The 25,422-nt window shown below is 37.0% G+C and overlaps 5 protein-coding genes across 8 annotated transcripts; 3 read left to right on the top strand and 2 right to left on the bottom strand.

Moving 5' to 3' along the window:
• On the bottom strand, positions 43–1,237 carry LOC18587610 (fasciclin-like arabinogalactan protein 3). The gene has a single exon (XM_018128129.1). The coding sequence runs from the start codon at positions 1,078–1,080 to the stop codon at positions 247–249; it is 834 nt and encodes a 277-aa protein (XP_017983618.1). The 5' UTR covers positions 1,081–1,237; the 3' UTR covers positions 43–246.
• Positions 6,065–6,839, top strand: LOC18587611 (flowering-promoting factor 1-like protein 2). Its single transcript, XM_007011508.2, has one exon. It carries the CDS (start codon positions 6,166–6,168, stop codon positions 6,463–6,465), a length of 300 nt encoding a protein of 99 aa, XP_007011570.1. The 5' UTR covers positions 6,065–6,165; the 3' UTR covers positions 6,466–6,839.
• Positions 8,715–12,110, bottom strand: LOC18587613 (replication protein A 32 kDa subunit A). The gene is made up of 11 exons (XM_007011510.2): positions 11,956–12,110; positions 11,761–11,876; positions 11,451–11,561; positions 11,178–11,275; positions 11,013–11,054; positions 10,818–10,895; positions 10,108–10,183; positions 9,896–9,994; positions 9,727–9,806; positions 9,226–9,294; positions 8,715–9,143 (listed from the first exon to the last, which is right to left on the bottom strand). The coding sequence occupies exons 2-11, from the start codon at positions 11,863–11,865 to the stop codon at positions 9,059–9,061; spliced, it is 843 nt and encodes a 280-aa protein (XP_007011572.1). The 5' UTR covers positions 11,866–11,876; positions 11,956–12,110; the 3' UTR covers positions 8,715–9,058.
• Positions 13,515–18,455, top strand: LOC18587614 (uncharacterized aarF domain-containing protein kinase At4g31390, chloroplastic). Of its 2 annotated transcripts, none has more exons than XM_007011512.2 (14): positions 13,515–13,907; positions 14,130–14,336; positions 14,583–14,672; positions 14,771–14,917; positions 15,466–15,630; positions 15,833–15,973; positions 16,068–16,247; positions 16,648–16,843; positions 16,985–17,112; positions 17,204–17,275; positions 17,600–17,712; positions 17,815–17,962; positions 18,047–18,116; positions 18,208–18,455. In XM_007011512.2, exons 1-14 carry the CDS (start codon positions 13,617–13,619, stop codon positions 18,270–18,272), a joined length of 2,013 nt encoding a protein of 670 aa, XP_007011574.2. In that variant the 5' UTR covers positions 13,515–13,616; the 3' UTR covers positions 18,273–18,455. The 2 variants fall into 2 exon arrangements, with proteins under 2 accessions (XP_007011574.2, XP_017983792.1); XM_018128303.1 differs by having other exon boundaries at positions 13,801–13,891.
• LOC18587615 (HBS1-like protein) lies at positions 19,132–25,411 on the top strand. Of its 3 annotated transcripts, none has more exons than XM_007011514.2 (13): positions 19,132–19,272; positions 19,726–19,833; positions 20,073–20,173; positions 20,382–20,537; positions 20,871–21,092; positions 21,320–21,397; positions 21,857–22,380; positions 22,490–22,600; positions 22,684–23,168; positions 24,035–24,203; positions 24,415–24,654; positions 24,742–24,876; positions 24,980–25,411. In XM_007011514.2, the coding sequence occupies exons 3-13, from the start codon at positions 20,077–20,079 to the stop codon at positions 25,097–25,099; spliced, it is 2,337 nt and encodes a 778-aa protein (XP_007011576.2). In that variant the 5' UTR covers positions 19,132–19,272; positions 19,726–19,833; positions 20,073–20,076; the 3' UTR covers positions 25,100–25,411. The 3 variants fall into 3 exon arrangements, with proteins under 3 accessions (XP_007011576.2, XP_017983789.1, XP_007011578.2); XM_018128300.1 differs by having other exon boundaries at positions 19,731–19,833; XM_007011516.2 differs by lacking the exon at positions 20,871–21,092 and having other exon boundaries at positions 19,137–19,272.

Consider the following 25,422-nt stretch of genomic DNA (forward strand, 5'->3'; position numbering starts at 1 on the left):
GAATTAACAATAATGTTACAACAAATAACTGGATTGTCGGGATTTCTTAATTAAAATTCATAATAGAAAAAAAAATTATCCGAACTGGCAATTTTACCTTTCTTTTCAATAATTCCCATCATGAGATTACCCATTGCCGTCTCTCCCAATACTCACGGTCACCTCTCGCTTTTCGTCTTGAATTTCAATTTTAGAAAAAAAGAACTAAAAAATTTTCCATCTTTCTTCACGTTATATAGCAATATCTTAGAAGGCTACTAAGTTCGCGACCAAGCCCATCACCGCTGCAACAGCCATGCTTGAAGCCACCCTAGAGGAAGCGGAAGGAGCGGCTGCTTCTTCATCAGCATCTTTGGGTGCCGGGGGCGTCTTCCCCTTCGTTGGAGCATCGGCCGCTGGAGCGTCAGCTGGAGCAGGGGAGGGTGCACCATCTGAGGCTTCCGATTCTTCATCATCAGCTTCCTCCTCCTCCGAGGGAGCAGGTGGCGCAGCCTTCTTGGGAGCAGGGGATGGAGGAGGGGATCCCGGTGGTGGTGGAGGAGCAAGGACCGCCTCACCGAAGCCAGGGGCCACAATAGGTGTGCTAACGTGAAGCACTGATAAGTTGAAAGGCTGGGAAACTACAGACCCCAAAAGCTTAGAAACCAGCGGTGCACCCTTCACGGCCGAACCGAACACAACTTCACCTGGACCTAGCTTGGTAATGTTCAAGAAGCCTTGTTGACCCTGAGCCAGGCCTGTGGTTTGGTATAATGTGGTGAGAATGACGCTCTTCTTTCCCAGCTTTTGGATCTTGAAAGTATCGAAGTAGTCAAGGACAACGTGATTCATGAGGATCTTCTTGACTTCATCACTAGGCCTGCTTGCGATGGAGGAGATGGAAGCGTTATCCAGGGCCAGTATGGTAATGGTTTGGCGATGGCTGATTTCTTCAGCGAGCTTGGTCTGGCTCAGAAGGTCGTTGAAACTGCCATAATCCGGGTATTGTCCTAGGACCTTGGTGACGTTGAAAGCTGTAGAAGTGGTGGACAAAGCTAGCAAGAACGCAAAAACGAAGAGGAGGGAGGCTTTGGCAGCCATATCCTTATCTATTTCTATTCGGAAAAGCTGACCAATACAAAGCCTGGATTCCTGCTAGCTCAACGAGTTTATGCCTTCTCATATATAGAGGTGGGGGAAGTGCCTATATTTGATGGCTGGGAGCGAATTCCTCTCTTGAATGGTCACAGGTCAATGAGGTTTCCACTCTACATGTAAATCTTTGGAGTTTGTTTTGATAGAGAGAAGGATGCCGAGCTGGACGATACAACAGGGAATTGGTCAATGCATGCCAAGAGTCACAGGAGGTGGATTTTCCTGTGTGTTAACCCACGCCCCTCACATTTGCAGCAATGCAATCAAAGTGGAAAATGGCCAGACGGCCCAAACCTAAAGGTTTCAATGAGTCAGGCCGAGGACAACAGAAGTTGGGGCCTGAAGAGATTGGAATTCGGCCTATCCTAGCAGGCTTAGCTACAAGAAATATGAGGAGGCTTGGAAAAAGGGGAAGGATAATAAAGAAAAGAAGAGAGAGGAAGGAACACTGAAACAGTCTGATGGAACTAGAAGCCAATGAAGCTGATGGTATTTTTGCTTTATTCCGAAAGCAGAAGAGGGTTTCTTGGAATTAATGTTGTCATTTCCAAAGGAGAATAAACATTTGTCAACTATGGTGGTGCAGAATACATGTAAACCTAGGCTTTTTTGCCATGCCGAAGCCTACCAATATAGCCTTTAGCCAAGTTCATGGAATGAAAATGCTTAATAAACAAACCTGATTGTCCCTCCCTTCGGGGACATCCACACATATATTTTATGTATATTAAGTGGTATATATGTAACAACATTGCTATGGGGCAGTGGCTTTAATTTCTTAAATTGAACAAAAGGAATTTCAAAAGAATCAAATATAACAAAAACCCAAAAAAGATAAAACATTACATAATCACTTGAAACGATAAATTTCTACTTTTCCTTAATTATAACCCATCTACCATAAAGTTCGACTCTAAAAAATATGCATTAGTTTATTAATTCCCTAGCTAGCTTTCATTGATGCGTGTGGGAAACAATGGCCTTCTTTCGGAGTATAATTTTGTCAGGGAATGTGTTTCAAGCTTAGTCGAAAGGGATGTTTAGGTTATTTTAAATGAAGTTAGTTATAAAGGAAAAGATCCCAATATTCCTCTTGGGAGGGAATATGGAATCTCCAAATAAATTTTACTTATCAAAACCCAAAGTACCACTAGTAGTTTAATACAAACCTTTCATTAATTAGTCTCTTGTCTTCTCTCTTTCCCTTTAACTTTTGCAATATTCCTTTATAATAAGCTAGATTTTCCTCTGGGGGGGGGGGTTCTGGTTACTAATACAGGTTATACCCGATCTGGTACCCTTTACCTACTTTTGGATTATGCACCTTATCTTGCTTTTTGTCATTAATATATTTCTGAGTACATATGCCCTCACCCTCTAAACTAATGCACTTTCAATTAGTATATGTTGTTTTTAAAGCTTAACTGCATTAATTAGAAAGACAGTAATACGATTCTGATCGTCAGCAATCATTTTAGAGCCTCCTGACGAATGAAAGATATCTCAATTTTGTATTGGAAAAGTGATGGATTAACTAAAATAGGGATCCAAGAAAGGCCGAGTGGGAAAGGATTAATGTGAGTTTCGCATCCCTATCTTCTTTCCAACTTTCTAAGGCTTTGAGTGCTGGGAGAGTATGGATTTGATGAGATGATGGAGTGTAGTGGAGGGCTGCCTTTTGCTTGATTCTCATTTCACAGAGATAAAAGCTAATCGTATTGATAAAGTTTGTGGTGCAGGGTGAAACTGGGTATATATATATATGTCCCCACCAAACCTGAAAAACGATCTAGTTGGACAAAGGAAAACCATAAGTCTCTGGCCTTAAAAAAAAAACACAGTAAAAAACCCTTTGAAAATTCAGTAACAAGGAAGAAGTAAAAAAGATGTATTTACCGACACAAACAGGAATTGTTGCTGAGCTGGTTTTGTCCTCCAAAATCCCTTGGAATCCTAGTTGGATATGAGAAAATGACATGGGGGGGAGTATTTGAATCTAGGCATGGCTGCCAACTAAGCACCTTCACCCCAAATTCCTTCCCAACCTCATCAAACTCCAGCTGTTTAGCTGTACAAATGCCCTGGAGATTGACTCAGACTGACTTCTAGAACCATCACAAGCTCTCACGTCTGCCAGGCTTTTTCTGTTTTCCATACGTACAGTATATGGAAGCCTGCGCTCTCTTTTATAGAAATAGATATATAGATAGATAGATAGATACGTATCCCTGTAGATATTTTTCGTTGGTGATCTCTTCCAGGATCAAAAGGCAAAGACTTATACTAGTCTATAGGAATATTATCTACTCCTAGATTTTCTGAATTGATACCAATCGTGTCAGATCCCCATGCACAGAAACAAGGGGTTGGCTGGTTTTAGTCATTTACATAAGTAAACATATGCATGGATCAGTATACTTTCAAGCTAGCTAGGTCTCCCGCAAGCCTAACTCAATGATAGGTTGGGCCAATATTGAAAGTTGAAACACTTGCGGACGTCTTCTCCCTCAGCAGGAAAACATATTACTTACGAAAGAAGGAAGCGGGAGTAATTTCTTATTTGAGGGAGGAAGTGTCAAGAAATTATTTGTGAGCTGGAAGGTAGGTTTGTGGGATAGAAGTTAGCTAAAAGTTGAAATCTTTATCTAAAACGGGAACAAAGACAAGTGGCAGTTCGTGAGTGGATGGAAAGAGAAATAATAGTGCAGTTTGGCACCACTTAGGATTCACCAAATCATGGGGCTATGAAGGGTCTGTATCGTTTAGGACATGGTGGCATGCTTAAAGAGGAACAGCGGAAACACAAAGAAAGAAAAAGGAAGGAAACCCCTTGTGCTAGAGCGTTCGGATGTCTAAAGGCATGCACAATCCTTCGCATTCCCCGCACGAGGGCACCATCCATTCACTCATCGTTGGGGAGGACCACTGCTGACTCCAATCAAAGATTAAAACGAAACCAAGGGAAGACGGAAACAAAAACACTCAAATCCATCAACTAATTTCCTACTCCAATAGGTAAAGAGTCTTGAACTTATAAATACGAGCATTGACTCTAATCTAATTCTTTTAGAAAAAAAATAATGACTCCATAATAAAGTGAAATTTAAACTAATTAATTTAGACGCAACAACAATATAACGTCGACAAGCGTTCCAATGAATGAAGTAAGCAGGATGACTCAAATTGCAATGTGGATGTAACGAATTCGAATGGTAAAGAATGTTACGGAATCTAACATTTGATAAGTTACAAGTCTTGAACTTATATGTATGGACATTGTAGACTCGACTAAACTAACTTTTTAGAGAAAAGATAATTGTCTGGTGACAAGAGCAACTTGTGTCACGGCAGTATTAATTTTCCTGTCATTCCAGATTAAATACAAGGAGGGGGAGGGGCGGGGGGGGGAAGATGATGGGAAGTTTAGCTCAAATTGTAGCGAAGGCAAGACAGGATGTGTATTAATTGGATTGCTGCAATGTTTGAGAAACATCCAGTGACAAAGTTCATGGTAATGATAGATTTGACAAGACGGGGTAAGGGAGGACCATCTAGCCCATGTGATGCCATGTGGGTAATGTTGCATTTTTATTTTTTGCAAACTGAAAATATATACAGAGAGATATGTATGGGATAAAATTTTGTAATGTGATAAAGATGACTGAAATCTAACTCTTGCATGTGGTCCATTCTCTCTTTCAGTTTGGAACTTAAAAGGCTTCAATGATTTCCGAATTGACTTTGAAATATTAAGATTCTTTATTAGGTTCTAGTGGTGTTTTAACAAGATCCTAATCCAAATCATCAAAGTCTAATCTTCCAATAATTCACAGTCAAATCAAAGTACATACAAAACCATGAACAGTTTGGTACTCAAAATGTGATGATTAGTTGATTAAAACATCAGCCAAGTTTTTTTTTTTTTTAAAGCTAACAATGTACAATTTCGTAAACTTCACTGTTCTTTCTTTAGAATTAATTAATTTTTTATAACCGAGAGCCCTTTTTAATTAAAATCTCAAATTTTAACTATATATTAGATTATCTTTCAGGAACCACCCTTAATTATATTTGGTTTCTTCATTGAGAAAAGGTTTTCCTCTTAGAGATGTAAATCATTTTTGATTTGATAGCTTTAATTAGTCTCCACCTATCCAAGCAAGAAAGAAAAGACACCTAAATTATTAGGGTTTGGTACTTTTGGTAGCTAGGAAGGCACTAGCAAGGGCTGGTGTGTATATAGAAATAGGGAAGAAAGAGAGGAAAAAAGGGCAGCCAAGAAAATGACTAGAACTGACTTTAAGGTTTCAATTGATTGGCCAATGATGAGTAAGCAACAAAGGAAACGCCCAGAGGCAGAGAGAGCAGATGCCTTTCTTAGTCCTTTCAGTCACCAAACCCACTACCAATTTTACTAGTTGCGAGACAAGAAAGGGGGAAGTACCATCCCCTTTCCCCCCCCAGTGACAACTGTGCTGCGCTCTCTTCACGTGGACATCTCGTGCTTGGAGTGGGGCTACATTTGCAACACAACCCCGACCCCCTTTCGATCGATTGACTTTTGAAAATTATATCTTGTGAGTCACTTAATAGAACAGCGTCACAGCAGGATTCCCAATTCTGAAAAGCAAAGGGAAAAACCCTTGCACAACTAAAAAGAAGATTCTTTGTAAAACCCACACCCCCACGGATGGTGCGTGTGCCCTAAATTTCATCCTAAAGGCATCCATGTACCCTCTTATTTAAACCCATTGGGTCCCACAATATCTAGATTCTCTACACAAAGCCAAACATGCCTATCATCAACCCTTGTGTATGCCCCACTCCCTTCTTTCCTGTTCCTATGAAGAGTATTTTCCTCTTGTTTTTATGTGTCCCCCTCGTCACTCGTATATATACCCCCTCCCCCTCATTCTCCTTCCCTCACCAACACACACCCTCAACACTTTTTTTCCTTCCCTTAAACACGCAAAACGAGCTCCTCGACCTAGCTATCTGCCCACAAACCATAAATAGAAAGCAAAGCAAAAAATGGCTGGAGTTTGGGTGTTTAACAATGGTGTATATCGCCTTGAAAGTAGTCCCCGGAGAAAGGTTTTGGTACACTTGCCATCTGGTGAGGTTATATCATCCTACTCTTCTCTGGAGAACATTTTGAGGGGTTTAGGGTGGGAGAGGTACTACGGGGGTGACCCTGACCTCTACCAGTTCGACAAGCACTCCTCCATTGACCTGATTTCACTTCCTAGGGACTTCTCCAAGTTCTGCTCCGTTCACATGTATGATATAGTCGTTAAGAATCCCAATGTCTTCCATGTGAGGGATATGTGAGCTCAGCTCTATCTACAGGCTTGGGCCAAATTAGCTCTGATCTCTTTCCTATATATATATATATATATTCCATGCTACCTGTATCATCATAACCAGTCTCTAGTCTAGTTCTCGTGTGATCCCTTGTCTTTGATTTCTAATTTCTGAGGTGACTTCAAGCTCATCTGTAGGGCATTGTTATCTGGTGTAGCATATGTTTTAGGAATGGTTCCACTAGTGTTTTAGGTCTCTCAGACGACCTATTTCATGTGCTTGCTTCAAATAAAGTGGACTAGTGTTTGTAATAGGTTTGTAATAAAGATATGGATTGCTTTTGTTTCCATGTCTGTATGTATATTTATTTTATGATAATAAAGTCATGGACCTTGACAGCAGTTTGAGATTTTACCATCAATCAACCCCCCTTCCCCCCCCCCCCTCCCCATCCTTGCTTTCCCCATCACTTTCTGCCATGTCAGCCCTGGATTTGTTTCAATTGTTGTTTTGTCGAGAGACAAGACAACCAAAAAGTCAGCCCCTAATGATTCTGAGAATGATGGATTTGTTACAATTTCGATGGTTATCAAATCCCATCAAATGGCAATGATCATCAGCACTCTATATAGCAGACCATATCTAGCTAAACCTCGTAACAGTTACTACTTTCACTCCACAAATTGATCACCAAAGATCATAATTAATGCCACAAGGAAGGAGAAAATGCCTGTAAGTTTAGAATCAATCCCGACGTCCTTTGTTTAAATTAGGGGAACAATCAGACAAAAAGACATTATGGGATTTGAGGTATTTGGAGAGTAATGTCCTGTGTATGGATGATCCAGCTCTGAGACGTTGTTCTTGGAATGGAAAATGAGGATAAATATTTGAAGATGTTGTTATATATATGTGTGTGTGTGTGTGTGTGTGTGAGTGTGTGATATGAAAGACAGAGAAGCATGGAGACAAAAAGTCTAACTGTAGGATTTGAGAGAGAGAGAGAGACAGAAAGGGAGAGTAATCCAATCATAGAATCTTCAAACATGTATTACCTCGATTAGGTTTGATCGGATCCGAGGGGAGGAAACGGTCCCAAGCGAGAGGGAGGAGCAGATGGGGCATCACGTGAAGCAGATAGCGACACTTCATCCAAAGCCACGAATTGGTGCCACGTGTTCCAATAAGACGTGTCACTTCACCAAGATCTTTGCACTGCACGTGGGACTTTTCTCTCTTTCATTACAAGGTTTGTCAATGTTGTTTTCCGTGGCTTTCCAAACCCCCGATATCTGCCCCCACATTCCTTAATTACACTTCCGAAAACGTTTGCCTGTCGAAGCAAGAAGCCAGGGAATCGACATTAGTTGCAACAATCTCACCACTCTCCACCATGTTTCATGATTATATGCTAACTATGTTTTGCTATATGAACAAGTAATAGAAGACTACTCAAACTTATCAATTTCCTCAAACCATGATTTCGCTATGAAAAGAGAGTTGTGATCCATTATAGCTTCCACTGTATCTTTTCCTCTCTTTTTGCTTTTTATGAAACTCCTATTCTTACAATTCTCATTTTCACCAACTGTGAAAACTTGTTTTTACCTCATTAGTTCAGTTAACTGTCACCCTTCATACTTTTCACAAAAAAAAAAAAAAATCACCCTTCGTACAAAAAATGAACATGGTAGGTTGATTTCTGTTCTTTTTTCTTTGTTCATTTTTTCAAATATCATAAATATTTTTTTCTTTATTAAATACCTAATATTTGCACTTTTTCTATATTATAACCTTATTTTTCACAATTTTTTTTTTTTACTGAAAAGCTTTAAACATTTATATTATAAAACATACTTTAAATTTTTTTACTAAATTATTTATACTGCTACTAGTCTAATACTCGCGCATCAAACTGTCCAACACATAACATGAAAAGCCACGGGCCGAAGACTCAGAGTTCAGTGGCCTTCGGCCCCTAACCGTGGCTCCAGTGCGGTAGAAATGCCCCTCTACTGCCGGAGGGGTCTGACCGAACGGGCACTTAATATCCGCGTAACTCCCTTCATTAGATCAATAACTCATAACAAGTTGTTATACCCTTTCTCCAGACGGGACCAAATCCCTCCGAATTCCTGATAAGAGATAACAAGATAATTGTGGAGGTAGAAAGTAATTAGAATAGATAATAGCTCCAAAGAATTAAGATAGAAACCAAAAAGATGCATGTTAAGCTCCCAGCTATATCGACATTGTTGCCATAGAAACAGTCTGCATTTTCATCCAAATCACTTTTATTCAATAATCCCTTACTGCTAATTCCATTAGATAAATAATAAAATCCATCACAAACAGAAGGTTGTTTAACATGACACTAGATCTTTTCAGAACATACTGAAAATTGGTACCACCTAAATTATGAATAGAAAATCAAAAAGGTAGCACCTATAGTTCAATATGCTACATGTCACATTTCAAAAGTGGCCCTAGATAGAAGCATCCAACAGATATCTACATGCTCTATCAAGGACATCGAGGGAAAAATTATCACTAACAGCATAGTTCATCAGTCATTAGAGATCCTAACACCCAAATTCCAAGCAAAACGCCACTCCGAAACTTAGCAACCTTCCACAGCCTTGTAGTGATAATCATCAATGGAGGAGTACACCAAACCTTCCTTTTCAAGGACATCGATAGCATCCCTAGCACATAAAAGAAGGAAAATGAAATAATAGAAGATATACATGTATAGAAAAACAACAAAGTATGTTGGCAAGAGGATACTTGATCTTCTCTATGGGAGCTTTCAACTGTTGGGAAAGTTCTTCTACATGTACCCCCATTTCTCGATCACTGCAAATAACAACCAGTCAAATCAAATTAGAAAAATTAGCACCTAGAGTATAGCTGTAAGCAAGAGAATGTGAATGAATTTGATGAATGCCTCATACATCAGGACCCTAATAAAGCTAAAATCTCAAAGTGAAGAAAATCCAGTAAAGGACAGGGACATTATCACATTAAATATTCCAATAGCAGTAACCAACACCAGAAAGATACTTAGAAAGAACATAAGACACGCTTCAACATTGCAAAGCTCAATTCATTCAAGTTCATGAAAAGCTTGACTTAAATAAACATGGGAAATATATGTGCTTGTAACTATATAGATGTATCTGCATTTTTACGCATGTAATGAGCGCATACAGGTTTTCCAAATCAAAATATTTTGAAGGCCACTTTCCTCCAAAGGGGTCAAACACAAAATTTTAGTGCACTACTTACATGTTTGAAGGTTGCTGCAGATAGTTCAGGACCATTTTATCAAAACCCTTGAGTCCATCAGCACTATGTTGCACAGAGAACTGGAAAAGAAAAGAATATGGTTTATGCAAAATACAAAATGATAAGGATTCCAAGAGAAAACAAAAACTATAATATTTTGATTTCATACATCGTTCACCAAAGCTGGCTGAATTCCAGTTGATGCACCCCGCACAGGAGTGCTCAATGATGAATCCATCTGTGGCTGGGACAAAGCACCACCCTGTGACTACAATTAGCACAAGGAAATCACAAATCAAAAGCAATACTCTTCTCCTAAAGAATGAATCAAATGCATAAGCATTTTATAATGCAATTTTTATCAATTTTAGACATAAATACCTGTAGTTTGGAATGAAGATGGAAATGTATGCACTCAATAAAGTGGCAAGTAACTTCATCAAAATTTGTCACTGGCCTGAGAATCACAAAAAAAAAACCAAATAAACCATAAGACACTAATGCTTATGCACATGGATGCACAAAGTGTATCAAATAGAAGTCAAGTAATTGTCAAGATTACATATCCAAGCTAGTCTATTGATTTATGATTTATAGATTAGACAATCAATTAGACAGCAGATGGCAGAACTGAAGGGAAAACAGAGTAACATATGGCAAAAGAAACTCATTGCTGCTCTAATGGTACCAGAAATCCACACTAAAATGCAACTAGGTGTACACTGACACATTCTCAGACTGTAGGCATCCAAATTTTTGTCACAGTGCCAAATTAAAGCAGGCAAATGAATAAACATCAGCTGCAAAGCAATAAAATGTTCTAAGCAGAACAAGACAACAATGCCTGTCCTAGTTTTGGCTCTCATGCTTGCTTCATTGGGAGTTGAAATAAAGCTAACTTGACAAATGCATATACATGAGTCTATAGAAACAATTTGTCACATGATATGGAATAGATGCAATTAAAATTATTAATATGATCAGATTCATGGAAAGAGCACATACTATCAACAACTTGTTGGATGTGATAACAACAAAAAAGAGATCCAGAAAATATTGGAAAGCTAGAAAATTTATTTCTACAACCACACCTCACAGAAAAGGCACTTAATTGCTTCTTGCCTTGAAAACTTTGCAAGTGTCCATTGACACGAACATAGGTTCCATCTCTGTTGCACAACGAAATTAAAGAATGTAAAAATAATATTGATCTAAAAGCATCTAATGATATTCCAAAACTCGAAACAGGTAATGCTTAATTGATTCAAAGGAAGGAGAGAGCTTACTCTAATGCATCCATTTCTCTTGTGTCAAGATTTTCGGTTACCCTGATTGAGACAAAAATTCATTTATATTAAATAATTTCAGATTTCAAATCAAATGTGATTCTCTAATCCTAAACAATATTATGATACTCATAGAGTGAATTCAAATGGAAACTGGTTCATCACCATCTTATACATTCAACTCGGCCTGTTCCATCATCAAGGTGGAAACGAACATCCGAGGTCCTTACATTTTTGTTAAATACCATGCCAACCACCGTAACCTGAACCAGCAAAGCACCCAAAAAAAGAAAGAAAAAGGAATTAATGAAATAGTTGAGTGCATTGTTTGAAATCTCAATTCAAAACTAAGCCACAGAGATTTAGAACACTATTATTCTTTTTATACGAAACAAACAAATAAAAATGGAAGTAGTGGAAGGATTTAAGAAATGGTACATTGGTAACATCAACACCTTCAATTACGAAATTGGATTTCTCATCACCAGATTGAGAAGCTTCACTTATCTGCTTCACTGTCACGGATATCAACCCCTGCGTCTCACGACTCTGCTAACCCACGAATAATAAAAAAAGAAGAACATTGAAAATTAGATCAATTATAACAAATAAAACAAAGTTTCAAGATCCTTTTCCCAGATTTATGTTATTCCCCTGGGCGCTAAATAATTTTTCCGTATACTTTCTCGGCAACCAAATGGAACATACAAAAGACGAAGACATATAGATGAAAGAGAGAATGACTGACTCTTGCAGGAGATGGAGTTGAATTAGCGAACTGAGAAGGCTGAGAGGGCATGAATCCGCCGCCGGAGAAGGCGGAGGTGGCGTCGAACTGGCTGCTTGAGTACATACTTTGGAACCCTAGAAATAGCGATAAGGAGAGTTGAAAACTAAATTGGAACTGATAGTACTATTTTGTAGAATCTAGATAAAGGTTTACCTGTTCAGCTTTCCCGCCAATTAGTTTGGATTTCCCGCCTGGCTCTTGTTAATTGGTCCCAGCCCAGGTTGCCAGAAGAGGAAAGTCGATCCCGCTCGTATTTTCAAAATATCGCCAATTTCCGATCGCGAGTTCTCGTCCCTTCCTCCTGTGTCATATTTGGTATTGGTATTATTATTGTTTAGAATAAATATTATTACTATTAGTATAGAGTAAAATATAAGGATTAAATAAAATTATACTCCCCATTTAATACTATATTCATCATTTTATATGTCTTTTTTTCAGCTATTCAAAACTAAAATTTTTTAGATACCTAATATTCTTTTTTATAATATATATTTTATTTTTTATATAAATTTTTATTTTTATATTAAAATTATTAACATTTTTTGTTAATTTTCATAAAAATAAAAATACTACAATTTAAGATAGAAAGAGTAACATATAAAAAGATAAATTTAAAAATTAAAACTATGAGCATGAAATTACAAACTGCTACGAGCATGACTCTTGTCTTGTGTCCTATTATAGGCCGTTACCGTGAATTGTATCCAAAACTATTTTCATAAGCTATTTTTTTCTAATATGATTTTTATTGACTATTATATTTATTTAAAATGTATATATTAAATGAAACTTTATAGCTTTTCCACCATATGTTATTCTTGAATACATTAGATAGTATCAATGCAAGAAATTAATCAATAGTTAATGATTAGTGAGATTAGCATGAAAATTTTACATTAAAGTACCTATCTAGATTAAATATTAAACTTGTTAAAATTTCTTTATTTTTTTTATAGATTGTATACATTCATTGGTTATATTGATGTATTTGTTTTAATTTTATTTTTTATTCTCATTTAATCTTTTTTCTTTTAGCAATTTGATTTCACGCCAAGCAAATTAAAGTTGTTTTCTTATATTTCGTAAACTTTACCTATCTCATCATAGAAATCAAATTTAGAATTTCAATTCTTCATTGAAATATCACATTGATAACTCATTCATTCATAATTCATATAATTGTTTTAATTAGAAACTTTTTGAATTTGATTTAAACATTTTTACTTTTAAATTTTTTATTAACTTATTCTCAATGAATTCCAAAACTTGTTTTGAATAATAAAGTACTTTATATGTTTGCATTGAGTTTGGTTAGTCTAGCAACATAGACTCAATTCAAATGGTAATGGTTTAACAAGGTTTGAATAAGCGTTAAATTTAAGTCAAAATAAAATTAATAAATCTTCTTAATTGCATTAGGAAAAATTTTATTTTTGAACTTTTTTCCGTGGACAAATAATTGGATTTAGTGGGCGTGAGATATGTAAAAAATATTAATTAAGTCACTTGATATTAAAATTGAATATTTAGAAGCATTTTAATGAATTAGAAAAAAAAATTTAGCGCTGCTTTGACGGCTTCGCATAGCACCAAGGAAAAGCGTGGACGCAAACCAAACAGAAACTCGCTTTCAATTCTTTCTCTCAACTTTTTTTTTTTTTAATTTAATTAAAAATAAATTTATTAACAGCAAAAAAAATTATCTGCAAAAATGTTATGTGGTCGTCCATTTTAACTGATTTTCGAAGACTCTTCTTCTCTTCTCCCTTCTCAACCGCTTCGCTCCAACGCCAAACATTCGCACCTTCAAAATGAACTTAATTCACACAACTTGCATAAGCAAACCTCAATTCGCACCTTCTCCGGTCTCTGTCCATGGCGTGCCGCAAAGAAGCAAGAAACTCTCGGCGGTCAGAGTCTCTAATTTTGCCGCGTCGACGACTGAAGTTGTCGTAGATAACGGAACAGCCAGGAGGGGCTTAACGTCTTCGACCGACTCCAAGAATAAGTCGTTACCGCCGGGGAAGTCTAGCAGTGCCATGGAGCAACTTGATATCGAGCGCGGCGTTTGCATCCCCTTTCGAAAGTACTCTCCCGAGACAGTACGATAATATACCAGTAATCAGATCATGTTCTATTCAATTTGCTATTCTTTTTTAAGTGTGCTTTGATTTTTTGTTACAAGAAAGACATTAGGTATTCATAGGAAATTTTGTCGATGTCTGCGTTTAATTCGTTCTGAAACGATAAGGCAGTGTTGAAGTTGTTCCTTGAATTCGTTGCGTTCAAATTAATGTTTACTGTTTTCTGGTCTTGATATGTAGGTGAGGAATACGGTACTGGAATCTCGAGGGGCAGTTGCATCACTTATTCTACGTGGTGTGGAGATAGTGTGGAATTTGGGGCTGTACTGGTCTTCTTTGATGTACGATTGTTTGGTTGGGAGGGATAAAGAGGTTGTTCCATTTCGAGCTCGCCAACTTAGGAATCTCCTATGTGATCTCGGACCATCTTTTATCAAAGCTGGCCAGGTTTCTTGTGTTCGCTCTTCAAACTGTTGTTTTAAATGATTCTTGTAGTTGCTTACTTGCTTGAACTCCTACTTGAAGAGATTCTTTGAATTTCAACAAGATTTATATTCTGCTCAACCCACTGAAAAATTTAAAGATGAATTTTCCAAATTTCCTTCCAAAATTTGTTAAAAGGAGATAAAAAATAAGCTCATGTCTTTAATTGCTAGGTTTCCCTGGTGATGGTCATTTATATTGTTTTGACAGGTTCTTGCAAACAGACCTGATATTATCAGAGAAGATTATATGAATGAACTTTGCATTCTTCAGGATGATGTTCCTCCTTTCCCCAATCAGGTAGGAAAGCACTATGCTATCCCTGTGTTTTCTAGCAGCTAAGTGTTTATGTTATGATGTGATCGTGTCCTTTCACTTGACGAGAATTGTGTTGACAGGTTGCTTTTAACATCATAGAGGAAGAATTGGGCCAACCCCTTGAAGCTGTATTTAGCAAAATTTCACCACAGACAATAGCAGCTGCAAGTTTGGGTCAAGTTTACCGCGCAACCCTTCGTGCTTCCGGAGAGGATGTTGCAATTAAGGTATTAGAATGATTAACCAGTGGCTTTTCTGTTGTTATCCATAGCCTTGCCACTATTGCTCAAGTGTAACTTCCTATTTGCTTGGTGATTTTGTTTGTCATTGGAGTTTGTTGGGGGCGAAAAGTGCTCACTCTGCTCTTATTCTTGATGATCAAATTATTGGTGCTCAAGCACTGTTGCAGTTGCATACTGTTTCTGTGTAGCTGTACCTTTCCCACATGATATCTGTACTTTGGGCTATTTGCTCCCCTTAATTGCTGTGTGAAGAGCCACCTGAGTGGCCAAAGTGCTTGGCTGTGGATGCTTGAAAGATAGTAGTAATTTTGATTTGCTTAGTATATTATGCAGATTATCATAATAATTTTGGTTATTTTGCTTAGCATCTGAAGATTATCTTGGGAATTTTTCCTCCTCCATGTTTCTCTGCATGACTTAATTATGCCGTCAACCTATGTTTTGAAATGTTCGGCTCTAAAATGGTGATCTTCCAAACAAAAACAAGTGCAGTAATTTGTAAATTCAATTAATGTAATTTCATTTACTTGCAGGTCCTGAGGCCTCAGATAGAACCGATAATCTATCGTGATCTTTTTCTGTTCCGAACGCTTGCCTCCTTTTTAAATGGAATTAGTATACAAAAACTGGGCTGCAATGCTGAACTGATAGTTGATGAATTTGGTGAAAAGCTTTTGGAGGAGCTTGATTATACCTTGGTACGTTCAAAGCTGCCCTGTGCTTTGCCTATGCTCTTTTGTGTAGATAAGAATGGAGTTTGGCTTGATTATCACTTGACATTAATGTCCTTCCTTTTACAAATTCATCTAAGTAGCAAAGAGAACTGCTAAAGTAGAGGTGTTTGTTTTTGTATCATAGTATTCTTGTCTTTATTTTTTTTTCTCTTTCTTTATTATTTAGGAAGCCAGGAATATTGAAGACTTTCTTGAGAACTTCAAAGATGATCCTACTGTCAAAATTCCTCGGGTTTACAAATCTCTTTCTGGCGCACGTGTTTTGGTAATGGAATGGATAGATGGTATTCGGTGTACTAACCCACAGGTTTGGATATCAAGATAGTACTCAGTTTACTGTCATTTTGAAATGGTTTTGTGGCGTATCTCTCCGTGTAACGTGTTGTCTCAATGCATCTCAGGCTGTTAAGAATGCTGGAATCGATGTAAATGGATTTCTAACAGTTGGAGTAAGTGCTGCTCTTCGCCAGTTGCTTGAATTCGGGTTATTTCATGGAGATCCACACCCTGGAAATATTTTTGCCATGCGAGATGGACGAATTGCTTATGTGGACTTTGGAAATGTGGCTGAGCTTAGTCAGGTAAGATATACCCGTTGAAGATATTTCAGTTCAAGACAATACTCAAGTTAGTAAGGATTTAGTTTCTCATTGCTTTGGCATGTAATTGCACTCAATTGCTAATGGTGGATATATGCTTTTCCTTACAATGCACTTGTTTACTAGTTGATAATGCTACCACAATTGTTATTGTTGCATGTTCCATGCTTTGATATGACATGCTGCTCTCCTGCTTTCTAGGTTAGAACTGTCCAAAATCTGCTATATAGTAACTAGTGGTTTTCACTACTATGTATACTTTTGGTATGTCAAATAAGGGCAATTGATAGCAATGGTAGTGTTCCTACTATTCTTCACTAAGTTTGGCACATGTTAACCAGACCTTATTACTCTACATATTGACGTGCCTTTTGTCTTTCAGCAAAATAAGCAGATATTAATTGATGCTGTTGTCCATGCTGTTAATGAGGATTATGCTGAGATGGCAAACGATTTTACCAGGCTTGGTTTCTTGGCTAGTGGAACTGATGTCTCTCCTATTATTCCAGCTTTAGAAGCCATATGGCAGAATTCTGCTGGAAAAGGGCTCTCTGATTTTAATTTTCGAAGTGTTACTGGTAACCATTTTACATTTGCTTCAAATTGCGATTATTCTACTGGCTTACTTTTTCGTGTTTTAAGTTGATAAATCTTTCCTCTTAGCCCGCTTTTGCTGTATGAAGATTGCGAACCTTATATTTCTGCTATTTTTACTGCAGGGCAATTTAATAAACTGGTTTACAACTATCCCATCCGGATCCCAGAGAGGTTTTCCCTCGTTATCCGTTCTTTACTGACTCAGGAGGGCATCTGTTTTACCCTCAAGCCAGATTTCAAATTTCTTGAGGTGAGTTCACATTTGTTCTTTTAGGTTATGTTGATTCATATTATGATGCCTATCATCTCCATACTTGTACTGATTCTAAGCATTTGACTAGGTTGCCTACCCATATGTGGCAAAGCGCCTTTTAACAGATCCTAATCCAGCTCTTCGTGAACGCCTCATACAGGTTAGTTTAAAGCCACTTTCATCTTTTACTTCATTTAGAATGCTCATCACTCTGATAATACTGTAACTAGGTTCAAAAAGGCTTGTAGTGCACTTAATAGGTGTAAAAGGAAATCACGAGGTTTTTTTTTTGTGTTGCCTCTTTGCACATTGCCTCCATTTGGAGATAATCCAATGACTTGGTTATAGATTACCATCTTTATATCTATTGTTTCTTCAATAGAGTCTATTCATTTTTTTAGTAAATCAATAATCGGTCTATCCTAGTTGTTGGAATCGAAGGCTTCTCCCATATTTATCAAGAATAAAATTCCTCCTTTCTCAGGTTCTTTTTAAAGATGGTGTTTTCCAGTGGAAACGGCTTGAAAATCTTATTGTCCTTGCAAAGGAAAATGTGGCCAAAATGAGTAGCAACCCTGCCTTGCGAGTGAGGAACGCGTACGTATCTCGTTGAAAGTCACTTGATCATCTTGTTTTAGATTCTGCCAAAAACTTTTAAGAATCAGCATTTACATAAAGTTTCAACTTTTATTTTTTCAGGCCAAATTCAAGAAGCTGGCAAATTGAAAGAAAACTGGACCTGACAGACACCATTAAAGATGGAGCTCGTCTTTTCCTCTTTGATGAAGGTATCCGTAGACAGCTTCTTCTTGCTCTGACCGAAGACTCTAAGCTCCATGTTCAAGAGGTTTGTATGAACGTCAATGATAGTATCTAGTGGTTGCAATACCTTCTTTATGAGACTGCTAAAACGCTATGGTTTCTCTATTAGCTGGTTGATGTCTACAGACTGGTTGAAGATGAGATAGACATACCATCGGTGGCTGTGGAAATTGTACAAGGTAAATTTTAACTTCGATTTTCAAGTTATGTCAGAATATTGACAGTTTTAATTTCTGAATTGTCAAAAGTTTTTTACACTTAAACTTGCAGATTTTCCAAACGTGGTTCGGGATTTCTTGCTTTCATGGAGCAACTCAGTGTTATATGATAGATGATACAAAATTTTACTGCCTGTATGACAACACGAACTTGAGAATCATTTTGTCTTGATGAGCTGATCTGGATTCAGTAATCACCAGGAGTTGGTCATCGAAACTGTGAATACTGAATGTTGTATCAGAAAGAATTGCTGCTCCTGTATATATAATTATATCCATTCTTCTTGTAGGTTTTTATTTTTCTTTCCTTTCCTTTCTTTCTCTTTTCTCCAAGAAAAAATGGTTTTTCGACAAACGAACAATACTTGAACATGAGTTGATTCAATACGCTTAATGGATATTAGGTGACCTTAAATATCACGAGAAAAACAAAATCATGCTATAAGTTGGAGTAATTCCCAAATTAAAGATTTATATACTTTTCAAGATTTTATTTTTACCAAAAAAAGAAATAAAAGTTTTTTTTTTTTGCATGATTATTTGCTTATAAATAGGTATCGGGTATAAGTACATGATGATATTTTGATATTAACCTAATCATATTCGAATATTGGATATTCAAAAGATATATTCAAATTTAAAATAAATAGTAAATTTATTATTTAAATTCATCTAAAATCTAAATATAAGATATTCATATCTTATATAATTAAATCGGATATTCGTGAATAACCGATTAAAAAGTGTTCATTACTATCTCTATAAGTTACCATCTCTAGAAGGGTTAGTGTTGGATTTTTCAATTTCAAGTAAAGAAAATTTAAAATTCAAAATGTGGATATATATATATATATATATATATATTTTGAAATAAAAATGTGGATCATTAGCATGGAAAATAAGAAAGAGTTGGGCCAACTTGAAAAGGCGTAGAACAAAGCCCTTTTCGCTGCATAATTTAATTTTTGTTGGGAAAATAATTATTAATTAAGTAATCACAGAAAGAAGCAGTGAAGTTCAAAGTATCCCTGAAAAATCCAAAAATATTTGCAGCAGGCAACTCATTTCGTAGCATTGCTCATATCCAGAGAACACAAAGAAGCGCCTTCTTCCTCAGGTACTTTATTTTCCCCTTTATTTCTTCCTCTTTCCCTTTTCCTTTTCCCATCTCTTTCCATCCTGTTTTTGTAAACAATTAAAATCGGTTTTCATTTTGTTTTACTAAATTCTATATGAAAATGATCTCAATTCCGATTCTCCAAAAACATAAATGCAAACCTCGTTACTCTCAACCTTGTTTGATTGCTGAGAAAGCTTACACAACCAAGAAGCCGGAAAACTCTTTCCCACCCCATGTGAAGCTCACTTCTCAGCTAAGTCAGATAATTTGAATCCGTGGTACGCACAGTTGAGTTTTGAGTTTCTCATTTTTAATTTTAATTTTTTAAATTTTGCGTATCTAATAATCGGAAGGGGAGGAAGCTTTTAAAATCTGTAATAGTTGGGACAAAAGTGAAAAGAGAGCATATGTTTTGGTGAAGTGAATGACATTTTGGGCTTTTGTGTGCAGTGCAGCTTCAGCATTCGTTGATGTGGGAGAGACAATAACCTTACGTATCAGAATCAAACTCATTCTATGGCTATTTGCAGTTATCAACGTTTTCATTTTTAGATTAAGGTAGTCCCTTGAGCTTATAAGTCTTCGATCTTAGTATCAATTAGAGGTTGTTTTGGTTTCCCCATGTATTTCTACAATTATTAAGCAACGTCCCCACAGGGTATGCAAAATTTCCTAATTTAGCTTATTTTGTTTTTTTTTTTTCCTTGTGTTACTTTTTTGTTAGCTTAGATTTGATATTCTGTTTTTGAACTTGTTTCGTCTTTGATTGAAACATCTGGTTGTTTCTTGGGTGCTAGAACTATGCCTCGGAAAGTTAACTATGGGGTTGATTACGATGATGATGATGATTATGATGACTATGATGAATATGACTATGGCTATGAAGTAGAAGAAAACGGTGAGTGGATTTTTTTCGCTTTTTTGTTGTCATGTCTTATATTTGTGATGAATTACTGATTAGGTGAACTTGCTGTTTTTGCTGGGTTGCTCTACATTTCACTAAAAGGCACTCAAAGATGAAACCTCAATATGATAGGGAGCAAAAACAGCACTTATGCATGCATCTTTCTTCTAACCAACTGAATGCGATTTGTTCCCTGCAACAGTGGAAGCACCTTCTGAGGAAGAAACTATCAATCATGGTGTGTGGCGTTGCTCCATTTGTACTTACGATAATGATGCAACCTTGTCAGCATGTGATATTTGTGGGGTTCTTCGCAGTCCTTTGGTCAACAACTCCACCTATGATGGGAAGAAAACAGGTGTGTGACAATTGCACTTAACTTATTGATGTTGCTAATCATATTATTTAGTATGGGAGAATGAGCTACTCTCATTCTTATTCAATGTGATGGGGTCATTCTTTTTTCTTTTTCTTCCCCTTTGTCTCCATGTTCCTCTTTGTTGCTTCCTAGTTAAATTTTGATTCACATGGCCTTTGACATCCAACCTTATCAGGGTTCAATTTTCTTTAGAATGTCGTCAAACAGATAGCTTGCATGTGTCTGGATGTCCAATATATATTAAGTCTCTTTGTTTCATAGGTTCCTTTTACATTGGTGGTACCTTTTATAGAACAGATCTCTTTCCTGCAGTTGATGGCATATGCAAAGATTCTGGAGTATCTACTATGGCCAAGTCTCTTTTTGCATCACTGCCGCAACAGATGTCCAAAAAAGCTGTAGATTCTCAGCAACAGAATGATGGTTTTGTGGTGAAAGAGGGCAATAACTTCCACCCACTTGGGAATATCCAAGGACAATTTCATGAATTCCATAAAGCTTATAGTTCTCCTACCCATTCCCGTATTAATATAGGTCTGAGCATATTTTATAGCAGGACAAGGATATTTATCACAAGTGTTGCTTTAATTGAGAATACTTAGTTCCCAACAGTAGACACATTTCTTTGTTTAAAATTCCTGGTTTTTATTTCTTTTGCTGGATGCTGCCTTTGGAAGTCATTTTTCTGCTTTACTTTTGAAAAATAGTGCTCAAAGTATCCTGCTATAATATATTCTAACTGTACATGATTATTAATACAGCCCCTTTCAAGTTTGATGTTCCATCTCCAGATGATGTGGTTTCCAATGGACTGCGTTCCTCCAAATTGGGTTCGAAAGGTATTCATTAGCAATTGCAATTTGATATGTTGAAATTATTCCTTAATTATAACAGTTTGAGGGAGGACTGTTGTTTTTCAATTAGTCATGTCCTCTTTAATTGCTCTGAACCTTCTATTACGAGCACTCCACAGTTTTGTTTATTAGAATGAATTCTTGGAGTAAGGTATAGCACATTATGTAACACCTGTGTGCTTGCTGCTGGTGTATTAGGATTGCATCAGAACTATATCTCTCTGCATCTTGATATGCATATGCAAGTCTGCATTTTAAATAAATGCTGATTTTATTTTATGTAATACATGTTTGTTTTCTTAGTGTTCTAAGAGTGTGTTTATGTATTAGAGTTCAACATCTCTAAAACAGGCCTGGAGTTAATGGATCTTGTGGAAAACTTTTTCTTTATACTGAGTTGAAGTTTAGTCTTTATCTTATTTCTATTCTGTCATTCCCTTGCAGCCAACATTTTTGACTCAAAATCTTCCAAAGTTTCCTCAAGTGTGGTCGGGAAGAATGAGGCAGCTAAAGTACAATTAAGTACTAAAAGGTCAGGTAGTTCATATGACTCAACAGCAAAAGACAAGCACAATAGACTGGATGAGATAATTTCTTCGAAGAATCTAGAAGTTGATGCATTGTCAAGTTCCAGAAACTCAGATAACTCCTCTGCATCAATGCCAAAAGGCAGGATTGATATTGTGGATGAAAGCATTGTTGTGGATAATCTGCGATCTAGCGTTAAAAGGTCATCATTGATGCCAAAAGAAATACATAATATGGTGGATGATAGCAGCTCTTCAAGGAATGGAGGTGAGGCACATAGTCTCACCAGTAATGTGAAAAACATGTCTTTGGCTGCTAAATCCGGGCACTCAAAGGATACAAGTGCTGGAAGAGCAAATTCATATGCTCAGTATAAACCAGAAGAGTGGATGCTCCCTGAAAAAGCAGAAGATTCACTGACTCAACTGAATCTTGCAATTGTACGTTAAAGTTTGAGTCTAATGATCTTAAAAGTTTAAGAGTCATTATCTTTTTTTCTTTCTTAATTTTAACATAATTGTTATGACATTAACTCTTCCTACATCTTAGGTTGGGCATGTTGATTCCGGAAAATCAACACTCTCTGGTAGACTGCTTCACCTTTTGGGACGAATATCCCAAAAAGAAATGCACAAATATGAAAAGGAGTCAAAATTGCAGGTAATTCCACGGCCATTTTCTACATGTGCTTATGTGAACACAAGTCTGTAATCTGATTATTTTTGTGTTTCCTATTCAATCAGGGCAAAGGATCCTTTGCTTATGCTTGGGCGTTGGATGAGAGTGCTGAAGAAAGGGAAAGGGGAATCACTATGACTGTGGCTGTGGCTTATTTTGATTCAAAAAGATATCATGTTGTTGTCCTTGATTCCCCAGGGCACAAAGATTTTGTTCCAAACATGATAACTGGAGCAACACAAGCTGATGCTGCAATTCTTGTCGTAGATGCTTCTATTGGTTCATTTGAAGCTGGTATGGACGGCGCAAAAGGACAGACAAGGGAGCATGCACAACTCATCAGAAGTTTTGGTGTTGATCAAATTATAGTTGCAGTTAACAAGATGGATACTGTAGAGTATTCTAAGAATCGATTTGACTTTTTAAAATCACAGCTTTGGACATTTCTCCGCTCTTGTGGTTTCAAGGATTCCTCTGTTTCATGGATTCCACTGAGTGTTGTAGAAAATCAGAATTTAGTGGCTGCACCTTCTGACGTTCGTTTATCGTGGTGAGTTTCTTCTTGCATGTATTTGAAGTTACTATATTTTTAGAATTTGGATGTTGTTAAGTCTTTATTGACCAGCAAAAAGAGAAAAAATCGAATCTTAACAGATCCTATTGAAAACTTGTGGGGAAATAAATATTTTAGCTAGTTTCATGGGAGATGATATTAGTTGGCTGCTCAATTGTGGCTTTGCCTGGTACAGCTGAAACTAAATCTAGACTAAGCTAAGCCTTTGTCAAATTCTGAATGAGAATTTATAGCTAAGCCCCACCCTGTTTTCACTTGATGTACCTGTTCTGAGAAATATAAGTATCGCCTATAAGTCTATAGTTGAATTTGTCTGTTTATTAGTTCCTGTCATCCCCAACTTGTAATGGCCTATTATGTAATCTTGGTCTCACAAGGTAGGAGATATGGTCTGCCCTTGTTACTATTGATGAAGTGAGTACCGTCAAAACTTGAATGCACACTTGACACTGGAATATTTGGTGTTGCAGTTGCACTGGCCTAAAAAAAGAGAGTAGCAAGTTATCAGTTAAATACTATTATTGGAGGACAAATATGATTTTATCATTTTATGTGTCAGTTGCACAGATCACATTGCAAGGCAACTTCTTGTTCACTGATTAACACCCTCTCTTAGGTTCAAACAAGTACGCTGGGGTTTGAATTTAAATCACAAGATGTAGCATGGTGGTGTTCATTACATAAGATATATCATGGATTTCCCTGTTAATTATATAATTAAATTTCACTATAACTTAGAAGCGATACTACACTATCTGAAGAAATATTTGTTGGAATTTTCTTCTTGATTTCCCATTGACACAGCAAATGTTGTAGAACTGACTTTGGTAATTTTGATGCAGGTATCATGGACCTTATCTATTAGATGCAATTGATTCCTTCCAACCTCCTACAAGAGATTTTTCAAAGCCTCTACTTATTCCTATATGTGATGTTATAAGATCACCTTCACAGGGGCAGGTGTCTGCTTGTGGCAAGTTGGAGGCTGGAGCTGTTCGAAGTGGATCAAAGGTAGACCATGTGTGGGATTTCTTGTTACCTCCTATTAGAAGAGCAGATAAAGTTGTTTGAATTTAGTTTCCCGTCTTGCCTTGCTGCCTTTGTTTGATTGATATTACCTATCTAAAAGTCTATTTTCAGTTACCAATTATATTGATTTCTGGTTTTAATAGAATAACATGTATACCATCCTCAACCATAAACTCGTTGTGTGTGATTGTAGGTTTTAGTCATGCCATCTGCAAATATAGCAACGGTGCGTTCCTTAGAACGTGGTTCCCAGGCTTGTACAATTGCAAGAGCTGGGGACAATGTAGCTGTCAACCTACATGGAATAGATGGAAATCTCGTGTTGGCTGGTGGAGTGTTATGTCACCCTGATTTTCCAGTTGCAATAGCAAAACATTTGGAGTTGAAGGTGCTTGTCTTGGATGGTGCAACCCCAATTTTAATCGGTTCTCAGGCAAGCTTCCTCTGTACATTTTGTACTTTTTTGTCTGAAATGTTTTGGTTCATGTAAATGGTCTAACAATCTGAATGGAATAATCAGTTGGAGTTTCATATACACCATGCAAAGGAGGCTGCAAGAGTTGCAAAAATATCATCATTACTTGATTCAAAGACTGGGAAAGTCACAAAGAAAGCACCCCGCTGCATTGTTGCTAAGCAGAGTGCAGTAGTTGAGGCAAGTCAGGAGTTGTTGTTACTAATTGCTGGTTTATTTGAGTTATTGGCCTGATAATTGCAACCAAATCTGGTTTCAACTTGGCTTATTTTTCTACTTTCAGGTGATATTGCATGAACCGGTTTGCGCGGAAGAGTTTTCAAAATGCAAAGCCCTTGGAAGAGTGTTTCTTAGAACATTAGGAAGAACGGTTGCTGTGGGCATCGTGACTCGAATAGTTTAGGAGCAGTAATAGTTTTCACATGTGGTCGTACACTTCAACAGCTTTCAACCATTAGACTTCCTTTCTTGGTGAACGGCCACCTTGGTTGGAGACAAACTTTCTGTACTACTATTCAAGATTCACAACGAAGGTACTTATAAAACATTAAAAAAGAACAAAGCCATTTCTTTTTTACGGCTTGTATACTCCATGTTTGTTGTAGAGACAGATTTAAAGCTTTAGTCTGTACCATTTCTGGTCGGGCTGTACAATCAGTTTGATTGATTCTTTATATAGTATTAAGGCTTAGAGAAATATGCAGATCTTCTACCTGGTCCTGGTTG

Source organism: Theobroma cacao, chromosome 9, assembly GCF_000208745.1.
Source record: "Theobroma cacao cultivar B97-61/B2 chromosome 9, Criollo_cocoa_genome_V2, whole genome shotgun sequence".
Classification (NCBI taxonomy): domain Eukaryota; kingdom Viridiplantae; phylum Streptophyta; class Magnoliopsida; order Malvales; family Malvaceae; genus Theobroma; species Theobroma cacao.

Bases quoted from the DNA above. Each gene is read 5' to 3' on its own strand.
- LOC18587610 (XM_018128129.1), bottom strand. From the start codon at position 1,080: ATGGCTGCCAAAGCCTCCCTCCTCTTCGTTTTTGCGTTCTTGCTAGCT.
- LOC18587611 (XM_007011508.2), top strand. From the start codon at position 6,166: ATGGCTGGAGTTTGGGTGTTTAACAATGGTGTATATCGCCTTGAAAGT.
- LOC18587613 (XM_007011510.2), bottom strand. From the start codon at position 11,865: ATGTACTCAAGCAGCCAGTTCGACGCCACCTCCGCCTTCTCCGGCGGC. The intron at 11,562-11,760 runs GTCAGTCATTCT...GTGGGTTAGCAG, and splicing joins CAACTCCATCTCCTGCAAGA to AGTCGTGAGACGCAGGGGTT. The intron at 9,807-9,895 runs GTATGAAATCAA...TTTCTTTTCCAG, and splicing joins AGCCAGCTTTGGTGAACGAT to TTCTCTGTGCAACATAGTGC.
- LOC18587614 (XM_007011512.2), top strand. From the start codon at position 13,617: ATGAACTTAATTCACACAACTTGCATAAGCAAACCTCAATTCGCACCT. The intron at 17,276-17,599 runs GTTAGTTTAAAG...CTCCTTTCTCAG, and splicing joins TTCGTGAACGCCTCATACAG to GTTCTTTTTAAAGATGGTGT. The intron at 17,963-18,046 runs GTTTGTATGAAC...TTTCTCTATTAG, and splicing joins CTAAGCTCCATGTTCAAGAG to CTGGTTGATGTCTACAGACT.
- LOC18587615 (XM_007011514.2), top strand. From the start codon at position 20,077: ATGCCTCGGAAAGTTAACTATGGGGTTGATTACGATGATGATGATGAT. The intron at 20,174-20,381 runs GTGAGTGGATTT...TCCCTGCAACAG, and splicing joins CTATGAAGTAGAAGAAAACG to TGGAAGCACCTTCTGAGGAA. The intron at 23,169-24,034 runs GTGAGTTTCTTC...ATTTTGATGCAG, and splicing joins TCTGACGTTCGTTTATCGTG to GTATCATGGACCTTATCTAT.